At 39.4% G+C, this 10,945-nt stretch overlaps 1 protein-coding gene and 1 long non-coding RNA gene across 9 annotated transcripts in view; both read left to right on the forward strand.

Moving 5' to 3' along the window:
* Positions 1 to 2,256, forward strand: part of kcnh6b (potassium voltage-gated channel, subfamily H (eag-related), member 6b) — a 32,321-nt gene extending 30,065 nt beyond the window's left edge. For 3 of the 8 annotated variants that reach the window (XR_015503883.1, XR_015503879.1, XR_015503880.1), the window contains exons 12-13: positions 150 to 579; positions 1,874 to 2,256. Coding sequence is in view for 2 of the 8 variants with exons in the window: in XM_087275913.1 (XP_087132039.1) it covers positions 150 to 410 (261 nt within the window). In the remaining 6 variants the exon portion in view is untranslated. Of the gene's footprint in view, positions 1 to 149 lie in introns of all 8 variants that reach the window. The other 5 variants (XR_015503878.1, XR_015503881.1, XM_087275913.1 and 2 more) reach the window with 3 other exon arrangements.
* Positions 1 to 10,945, forward strand: part of LOC147841278 (uncharacterized) — a 159,689-nt gene that overhangs the window by 44,777 nt on the left and 103,967 nt on the right. The window lies entirely within an intron of this gene.

Genomic DNA, 10,945 nt, shown 5'->3' on the forward strand with positions numbered 1-10,945 from the left:
GATGGCAGAATTATTAGTTTTGGGTGAACTACCCTTTTAAAGACAATCAAATGTGAATGTGAGTTGAGCTGTTTAGTGATTTTGATGCTAAAACGAACAGTAAACCAAATGATCTGATTTACACTCTGATTTTTGATCCTTGTTTTCAGAGTTCAGCTCAGCCTGAATCCATGTTCAAGGCAAATTCCCAGGGCTCTCTATCCAGTGGAGTTCACATGGGAGCTGCATCAGACGACTGCGTACCTGAAACTACCAGTGTTTCAACCCCAGCACTTCAGCCCGCTCTGATGGATGCTCCGATGCTCTGCGTGTCCCTCCGCTTTCCTTCATTACCTGGAAAACTAGACACGTCATCACATTCAGAAGACCCTCAGAAACACATGTCTGATCCTGGATTACCGGTCAGCTAAAATCACAGCACACCATCCGGTTTATCAAAACAAAACACACATCAAAGTCTGACTTAGGAATTCTTGGAATACATTTTGTTTTTTGGTAGAGAAAAATTAGGACAAAACCTAAAGTCCTAAGACTAGAATGGGTGTTGTTCGATAGTTTTAGGGCAATTTTAAAGGAACAGTCTACTTTGATTTGGAAATAGGCTCATTTTACATCTTTACTTGAGTTAAACTATTGAGTTTTACCATTTAGGGCAGCTCTGTGGCGCAGTGGGTAGCGATGTCGCCTCACAGCAAGAAGGTCACTGGTTCGAGCCTCGGCTAGGTCAGTTGGCATTTCTGTGTGGAGTTTGCATGTTCTCCCACTGTTCACATGGGTTTCCTCCATGTGCGCCAATTTCCTCCAAAGACATGTGGTACAGGTAAATTGAGTTAGTTAAATTGTCTGTAGTGTATGTGTGTGAATGAGAGTGTATGGGTGTTTCCTATTACTGGGTTGCAACTGGGAGTGCATCCTCTGCATAAAACATGTGCTGGATAAGTTGGCGGTTCATTCCACTGTGGCGACCCCTGATTAATAAAGGGACCAAGCCGAAAAGAAAATGAATGAATGAGTTTTGCAATGCAGCCAATCTGATGGGAGCACCTTTAGCTTAGCTTAGCATAAATCATTGAATCGGATTGGACCATTAGCATCTCTCTCAAAGAATGTAAAAAGGTTTTAATCTGTTAATTAACAGTTTTCTATTATTTACTCTTCTGTAGTTACATCATGTACTAAGACCAATGAAAAATGAGAGGTTGCTACTTTCTACGCTGATATGGCTAGGAACTTTAATCTTATTCTGGCCTAGTTATCAAGAGACTTCGCAACTAAACATTAAAAAAAACCAACCTTTATTTTCCATCATTCATTCATTCATTTTCTTGTCGGCTTAGTCCCTTTATTAATCCGGGGTCGCCACAGCGGAATGAACCGCCAACTTATCCAGCAAGTTTTTACGCAGTGGATGCCCTTCCAGCCGCAACCCATCTCTGGGAAACATCCACACACACATTCACACACACACTCATACACTACAGACAATTTAGCCTACCCAATTCACCTCTATTGCATGTCTTTGGACTGTGGGGGAAACCGGAGCACCCGTAGGAAACCCACGCGAAGGCAGGGAGAACATGCAAACTCCACACAGAAACGCCAACTGAGCCGAGGTTCGAACCAGCGACCTTCTTGCTGTGAGGCAACAGCACTACCTACTGCGCCACTACCTCGCCATATTTTCCATCATTCGGATTTAATTACAGAAAGTAGACCTTTAAATAGAAAATTTGTCAAAATTACAATTTTTTTTTATTTTTTGAGTGAGATGCTAATGGTCTAATGCGAGTTAATGATTTATGCTAAGCTAAGCTAACAGTGCCCCTGCAAGACCCGAAGATCAGCTGAAAGGATTCAGAAAGTGTAAAATGAGCCTATTTTTAAAGAAAGGTGGAGTGTTCTTTTAATGAAAGGTGATGATCCGTACATGTTGACTACCGTACATGAGTAGGAAGGATCAAGGTGTTTAAGGACTTGAATATAAAAAATAATGGACGAAGTACTAGAAACGCCTCATTTGTAGCATCTTAAACCTCCAGATGAACATGAGTGTCCATCATTATGTTGTTTATGGACATCAGTGACATGTTCTGCATGTAGTGAGACTCAGGAAAATACCGTTTATGATATGATAAAGCCAACTAGAGATAATAAATCTGAACAGTGTATATTTTGTGAAGTTCAGGTTTAATCTTTTTTGTAGCCATGACTTTGTGTCTGTACAGAATGTGATTTAATAAATCTTTTTCAAGAGTTCACACTTAGCTGATGATTGATTATAAAGCTTGTTTGGCATGCTGTCTGGAAGAGAGCCCTGAGCTCATAAGATCCTCGAGCCTGGGGCTCCATCCCGTTTCCAAGGCGAGAGGGGAGTTTGAGCTCAGGTAGATCTCGAGAACTCCCCTGCTGTAGTAGCTAATAAACAGACAGTAATTGCTCTTAAGAGATAAATACTAACTAGGAGCATGTCTATGGTGCTGACTTGCTTTAGTCAATTGTCTTAAGTTGCATGTTTTTGGATGGTGGGAGGAAACCGGGGAAAACTCCGCACATAAACGTCAGCTGCCTTGGTAAGGACTTGAACCAGTGACGTTCTTGCTGTTAAGCAACAGTGCTAACCACTGGGCCACCGTGCCACCCATCAAGGAAGAGGAGTAGGGGTGGAAGGGGGGATTCTTCAAAACGAAGGTGGCCGTCATATGGAACTTAGGGTATTTATAGTGTCTTAGGAATCGTCTGATTGGTCAATCATAAATTGAATAATGCGAGACCGGCCGCAAGCAATCATAAGCACGTGATCCTCTCCAAATTAGTTTAGAAATAAACTTCACACAGTAGAGGTCTGCATTCGGGAGCCGCGGTACCCGACCCGATTTCTTTCGTCGCCGGAATAATGTTCCGAATAAAGCAGGGGAGCGGTCGGTAACTGGTATATTTTGAACGGGACTGGACGGTCTAACAATATCGCTCCCGACTCCCGAGCAAACACGCGTATGTATGCGTGTAGATGAGAGATTGTGATGCTGCGTTTAGCTTGTTTGTTGCTGTCTATGTGTGTGTGTGTGTGTGTGTGTGTGTGTGTGTGTGTGTGTGTGTGTGTGTGTGTGTGTGTGTGTGTGTGTGTGTGTGTGTGTGTGTGTGTGTGTGTGTGTGTGTGTGTGTGTGTGTGTGTGTGTGTGTGTGTGTGTGTGTGTGTGTGTGTGTGTGTGTGTGTGTGTGTGTGTGTGTGTGTGTGTGTGTGTGTGTGTGTGTGTGTGTGTGTGTGTGTGTGTGTGTGTGTGTGTGTGTGTGTGTGTGTGTGTGTGTGTGTGTGTGTGTGTGTGTGTGTGTGTGTGTGTGTGTGTGAATGAGAGAGAGGTTGGTGCTGTGTGTGTGTGAATGAAAGAGAGAGTGTGATGCTGTCTGTCACTTGCTTGATGGTGTGTGTCTATGTGTGTGTGTGTGTATGTGTTTATACAGATAGCTTGTTATAGGCTGTCTGGACTCTGTATATCTGGGTGGTTTTCGGTTATGTCTCTCCCCCTTCGGGTAACAGGAAAGGGCGCGGCGGGTAGAAAACAGGGCGGGTCAGGCATGCGGGACAACAAATGCTGAACATAAGCAGGAGCGGTCGGGTTCGGACTAAAACCTGACGGGAGCGGGATTCAAAATTTCGCCCTGCGCAGATCTCTACTTCACAGTGTGAAACATTCACATGATTAATTTTGGGAGCTGCTTTATTAAAGACTCACTTGTCTCATCGGTTTACAGAATACAAAAGCAATTCTCAGTATCTTTTTGAAACAACATCTCTGACCCTGTGTTTACTTACAGAAAACAGCTACTAAAATTAAACGATCAAACTAGTCGTCATATCACTTATTCATTTTCCTTCGGTTTAGGTTTTATTTCAGAGGTCACTACAGTGGAATGAACTGACAACTGTCCGAGCCTGTTTTACGAAGAGGACACCCATCCAGCCGTAACCCAGTAATGGGAAACAGCCATACACTCTCACAATCACACACACACTACAGACAATTTAGTTCATCTAATTCACCTATAGCGCATGCCTTTGAACTGTGGGGGATACCCAAGGAAACTTGAAACTTGATCTTCTTGCTGTGAGACAGTGCTAACAACTGAGCCACCGTGCTGTAAACATTTTTTTTATTCAATTATTATTTCACCAAGCTCTTTTTCAACTGTGCAACAATATAAATGAAAGATGGAAATTATGTAGAGACTTTGTTTGTTTCTTCTATGTGTTTCTGCTAACGTTCCCTTGGCTAAGCTTGAAGGTACAGTTCACTCAGAAATTAATATTCTGCAATCATTTACTCATCCTCGACCTGTTCCAAACCTGTTTAAATTTCTTTCTTCTGTTGAACACACAAAAAAGGTTTGCTAATAATCTTGGAAAAAACAGCTATTGATTTCCATAGTATTTTTATTTCTGCTGCTTTTTCCCCAACATTCTTCAGAATATCTTCTTTTGTGTCAAACAGAAGAAAGAAATTTATAAGTGTTTAGACCCGCTCGAGTTTGCATGAATGGATTTTATATTTGGATAAAAGTAAGGCAAGGCAAGTTTATTTATATAGCACATTTCATACACAGTGGCAATTCAAAGTGCTTTACATAAACAGGAATAAAAGAAACAAATACAAGAAAATAAAAACGATTAAAAACCGATAAAAATCTATTAAAAAGTGTTAAATCAGGTTATAAAAGAATGAAAAAGAAGAGAAAAACATAATAGTGTGATGTGTCTGTCTGAGTTTTCAGGCTTGATTTTAACGAGCCTAATGTTGGAGCACATATGATAATTTATGGAAGCTAATTCCAGCATTGTGGGGTGTGTGTGTGTGTGTGGGGGGGGGGGGGTGGGGGGGGGGGGGTTAAATAGCTGAAAACAGATTCTCCCCGCTTTGACTGAACTCCTAAAGATCTGAATGATCTGGTATGTTTGTATTCAGTGAGCATATCTGTAATGGATTGATTGTCACCATGTAGTGATTTATAGACCAGTAATAATATTTTAAAATCTATTGTGAATGTAACTGGGAGCCAGTGTAAATACCTGAGGACTAATGTGATGTGCTCTGATTTTCTGCTTCTGGTCAGACTTCTGAACACAGCGTTCTGGATCAGCTGCAAATGTCTCACTGTCTTTTTGGGAAGGCCAGTGAGGAGGCCGTTACAGTAATCCACTCTAAGTCTTCACTGGAAACAAAGCATCTGATTGGTGCAATGTTTTTGAGATGATAGTATGAAAACAGCCTCTAAATTAAACTTTAGTAAAAATAAAATCATGAGATAAATATTAAAAGAAAACTTTTTTGCATAAATCTGTAAATCAACCTCATAAAAAAATGATAAATAAATTATGCCTGGAGACTGCGCTGCCCAATCCTGGAGCACCTTGACCTTCTTTGCTTTCAGGAACTTTGATGTGGGGGCTGAAGTATAAGAAGGAGCGCTATCCTGCTGAAGAATTTGCCCAGCCAGTAGGTCTTTTGCAGTATTAGTAATGATTTGGATGCAGTTTAACAGATAAAAATTGACCTTCTGACTCTTTCCTAAATGATCGTCTAGAAGTCAAGTTATTATTTGTTGACCTTCTTGCTGTGAGGCTGTCTTGCTTGTTTGGTTGTGGCCACTAGTAGTTTGCCTACCTGTTGTTCTTTGCTGATCCAGTAGGCTACACTGTTGGTTCTATTTAAGGCTCTGGTAAACAGGATTTGGTAATCCTTAAATCTGGTATTTGGATCACAGTGATCCAACCCAGTGTTCCTTTAAAAAAAAGTAAGAGAGATCAAATAATCCATGGGATAACCAAATTTAGACCATTTTGATCCAGATACATATTATTTGAAAAACTGAGCCCAGATAACCCCCTCTCCATCTAGTCAGAGGACTATTGAAATACAATTGTGACTTTTTATCCTTAAATTTGAAGGAAAATGCTATTACATAAATTTACATCTTGCAGTTTTCACTTTCCCCTTCTCAGAATCACTGGTTTTAATATACAACATGGTGAAAACTAGCTTTCACAGATAACACACTAACGTCTTTACATCTAACATCTTTCACCAACCAAAAGATCGGTGCCCAATTTTTGCTCTTAAATAGCTAGAAAACTGCAAACAATTAAACAATATGAATCAACAAACCCGTTTCGAAGTATAAATGAACATAAATCAGCTTTAGTAAAGCTCTTTCCGGTAATTTTTCTTTTATGCAGTGAATTGTTTTTTCCCCAAGCAAGAATAAGGTGTGTGGGTCTGTGATTGAAGTGCAGAGGATGAATTGGATGACAGCTGAGTACTGCACGAGCAGCTCCTTTGGCAGGTTAAACTTCCTCAGCTGACCAAGGACATACAGTCTCTGCTAGGCTTTCTCCGCAATAGAGTCTATGTGAGTTTCCCACTTCAGATCTGAGGGGATATGTATATGAGACGTTTCATTCGCATTATGGCTAAAATAGACGGAAGTCTTTATCAAACTCTTTCTTTATCAGTTAATACACATTTTTTTAACATTACACTATCAGGCCTGTGGCCAGTTTAATGAAAGGGATGGTTACTTTTTCTGAAAAACTGAACATTTTTGCAGTTATTTACCTGATTTTTTACCTTCATTTACCTGTAATGTGGTATTTGGATCACAGTGATCCAACACAATAGTCCTTTTAAAAAGTAAGATAAATCAATTAATCCTGGATAGCAAAATATGGAATTTCCAAATCTGGACCAATTTGAAATACTGAGCCCTGATGACATGAACACCCTAACACCCCCAATTTTTTCATATTTTCCCAATATTTGAAGAAAAACAAGCTTTTACATAAATTTAAATCTTGTTTTCACTTTCCCCCCCTCAGAATAACTGGTTTTCAAGAGTTCACACTTAGCTGATGATTGATAATAAAGCTAGTTTGGTGTGCTGTCCCGGGGGAGAGCCCTGAGCTTATAAGATCCTCGAGCCCTGGGCTCCCTCCCGTTGCAAGGCGAGAGGGGAGTTTGAGCTCAGGTAGATCTCGATGACTCCCCTTCTTGCTTGTTGTAGCTACGTGTCAGATATGTATACTGAAAGGTGTACTCAGAGGTTAGCTAATGTATTTTGATTAATTGTTTAGAGTGCTTGTTTTTGAACTGTGGGAGGAAACCGGAGGACCCGGGGAAAACCCATGCGATCATGGGGAGAACAAGCAAACTCCGCACAGAAATGCCGTCTGGTTTGGAAAGGAATTAAACCAGGGGCATTCTTGCTGTGAGGCAACATCGCTAATCGCTGGCCACCGTGACGCCCATTTGAAAGGAGGGAAAGTAGGGTTGGGCGGGGACGGGGGGGGGGTTCTTCAAGACGAAGATATTGAGATAAGAAAAGTCTGGTTATTTATAGTGAGTTAAGGATCGTCTGATAGGATAATCAGTCATTAGCTAAAGTTGGAACAGCTGCGAACAATCATAAGCACATGATCCTCTCGAAATTTGTTTATGAATAAACTTCACTTAATATACAACATGGTGAAAACTAGCTTTGACAGATAACACACTAATGTCTTTACATCTAACATCTTTTACCAACCAGAAGATTAGTGCTCGATTTTTGCTCATAAATTGTTAGAAAACTGCACAAACAATTAAACAATACGAATCAACAAACTCGTTTCCCAGAGATGGGTTGCGGCTGGAAGGGATTCAGCTGCGTAAAAATGTGCTGGATAAGTTGGCAGTTCATTCCGCTGTGGCGACCCCAGATTAATAAAGGGACTAAGCCGACAAGAAAATGAATGAATGAACGAACAAACCCGTTTCAAAGTATAAATGAACATGAATCAGCTTTAGTAAAGCTTTTCCAGTAATCTTTCTTTTATTTACAATTATGAAAAACATCATTTACAGTGTTTCTTTCAGTTCTTTAGTGTTTGATGGCCAGATTATATTTCTACAACCGTTTACAAAGCTGCCAAGTGTATGTTCAGATCTGATTTGTAGCAGTTGTCTTCTTGGAATTGACAAGTTTTACAGATTAGGCAAACCGTACTCCAAAATAAAATAAAAAGATGTGTTGGCTGTGCAGAGAAAAGGCAGAAATTCAACCATGTTTTTTTCCCCTTGTCCCTTATTCAGAAATACAATCATGTCATTGTTTGAGCTCACATTATATCACTCTCTCACTCCAGTCACTCACAGTTCATCATCATCATCATCACTCACAAAGCCAAACTTAATTCATATTCAAGAAAAATCAAGATCAATTCAAAATATCTGGAATTGAAGACGTGGTTTAGCGAACGCATTACGTATGAAATGGCACCAAAGAATGCGGATGGAACAAAACGTACACGTCTTTCCTCAATGAAGTGACATATTAACTGGACGCCGGAGTCACTAGTTAACAAAAGGCGCACGTTGTCATTTGGAACAATGGAGGCTTTGAGCGCCGACCCGTCCAGCCAGAGGCCACAGCTGCTAATATATGGAAATTAGAGCACATTCTTAAATGTGAAGTATTTACTCCACAACACTGCGATGAGTGTTAGCTGCTTTTCTGTCTGGATGTGAGGCTCATTTAAATGAGTAGGAGCCTTAAAGAGACTCTCATAACATAATAACAATAAACATTCGCTTCAAAACTAAATAAAAGAGGCCCCTTCACGTCAATCAACAATCAATGCATACATCACTGCAATGGAATATATATATATAATACAAATAAACATAATTCATCTTGAATAAATCTCTGTCCAGATCATATTTCAACCCAAAATTATAATAGCTCGAAATAAATATGTTTTTTAAGAACAAAAAAAACAAAAGTTCAGTACCAGTAGTTTCGTATTTTGATATTATAAAAGTTTGATTTTGCTAGTATCAGAAGTAGGGATGTTCCAATCATCATTTTAGCAGCCGAGTAACAATTCCTTGTCATGAGGATCGGCTGATACTGAGAACTGATGTTTGGAGCTTTATAAGTATGATCCCTAAGAGGAGATCTCTCCTTGTCTAAGAGAATACATGAAGGATGTTGCATGAAATGCCTTAAACACGTCTCTTACAACTACAGTTGAAGTCAGAATTATAAGCCCCCTTTGAATTTTTTCTTTTTTAAATATTTCCCAAATGATGTTTAACGGAGCAAGGAAATTTTCACAGTATGTCTGATAATGTTTTTTTTCTTCTGGAGATTTTTTTTTTGTTTTATTTTGGCTAGAATAAATATAGGGGGCCTAATAATTTTGACTTCAACTGTATATTACAGTTTTTCTCAGTGGCTTCGGTCCATTTATCAGATCAGGATTGAAATGCTCATAACGACCTGTTCAATCTTCAGATCATTGTTAATCGTCTTTACATGCAAAATGGCTGAACAAGTTGTCATGATACAGTTTTCTAAATCTGTTTACATTTCTCCCAGGTGAATCTTGACTTTTTCTAATGATGGTGCATCTCAGAGGAGATTGTCCTGTGTTCACATTCAGTTTTTTCTTTGTGATATGCACTTCTGTCTTTTCCTTTCTGTATCACAATGACATGATCGGTCAACAATTACAGTACAAACTAGGGCTGCACATTCTCAAAACAATCTAGCATTGCGATCTTTTTTTATTTTGCGATATGAGTACAACTTCACCAGATGATCTGTATTTGGAAAGAATTTATAATGTTAGACTGATTGGGATGATTCTGCAGTGGGAGTGCATCTTCATAAAATCTAATAAGCAATCTATAAACGTTTTGGGGTCCCCGACACATTTTCATTGTGGTCTGTCCTATTTGCAGTGCATTTCTGTATTCGCATGTGTTGTGAGTATTTTCACACATAACAATCTATAAACACAGTCAAGAAACAGATACAATTAAAATAAAGTGTTTTAGCATTTCCAGAGTCTAACAGTATTCAAGTACCGTAACTGAATGGTCAAATAATTCAATCAAATTAATCGTAGTTAAAGTTAGAAACAGTGTTGCGGTAAGTAACGCAAGTTACGTAATAATATTACTTTTCTAAGTAGCGAGTATAGTAACGCATTACTTTTAAAACTTAACCATTATTATTTGAGTTACTTTTAAAAAATGTAACTCGAGTTACTTTTTAGAATAATTCGCTATTAAAAAATAATTTGCTGAATTATAATGAGTGTAATCACGTTGAATCCCACTCCTTGACAGAATGAGCTGACCACGGGAACAGACAGAAATCAAGATGGCAGAGCTTTACATTTCTGTGATGGAAATATTCTTATTAGTTTGAACACATGAAAGAAAAGGGGATTATAGTCTCAATGAACAGTGATTTTAATAAACTAAGAAGACAAAAACACACAAGTAGCAAACACATTGCTTTCAACTCTCAGTAATCTTTTCAAGAAAATTTCAATTCTGATCTGAGAAATCTTCCAAAGCCACTGAGAAAAACTATAACAACTGTCTGCCTGTTAAATCTACAGTATCTCAGCATTAAGCTGCGGTCACACTGCACTTTTCTCCCCATAAACTTCCATTCATACGCATGTGAATGCGTCAATACAGGAATGCAAGGTCGCGCGACAAGTTTCGCAGTTTGCTGCGTTGCAATGTTCAAGCTTGGTGAACTCCGTATGGTGAAATCGTATAACGTGACTGCATGAGACCAATCAAAGATCAAAACATGACCTCTCTGGACAGAAAATTTAAATATAAACCAATCGCTCGCTTTTTTACGTCTAATCGTCTTGCTTAATCCCGCCCTTTTTTTGCAGTGCCACACGACAAAATTTCGCAAGCTCAAACTCGTGCACAGGTGTCAAACTCTTTCGTTTCTGGAGGGCCGCAGCTCTGCACAGTTTAGCTTCAACCTTAATTAAACACATCTGATCAAACTAATTAAGTCCTTCAGGCTTGTTTGAAGCCTACAGGTAAGTGTGTTGGAGCAGGGTTGGAACTAAACTGCAGGGCTGCAGCTGTCCAGGAAT

This window comes from Danio rerio, chromosome 12 (genome assembly GCF_052040795.2).
Source record: "Danio rerio strain M-AB ecotype USA chromosome 12, GRCz13ab, whole genome shotgun sequence".
Taxonomy (NCBI): Eukaryota; Metazoa; Chordata; class Actinopteri; order Cypriniformes; family Danionidae; genus Danio; species Danio rerio.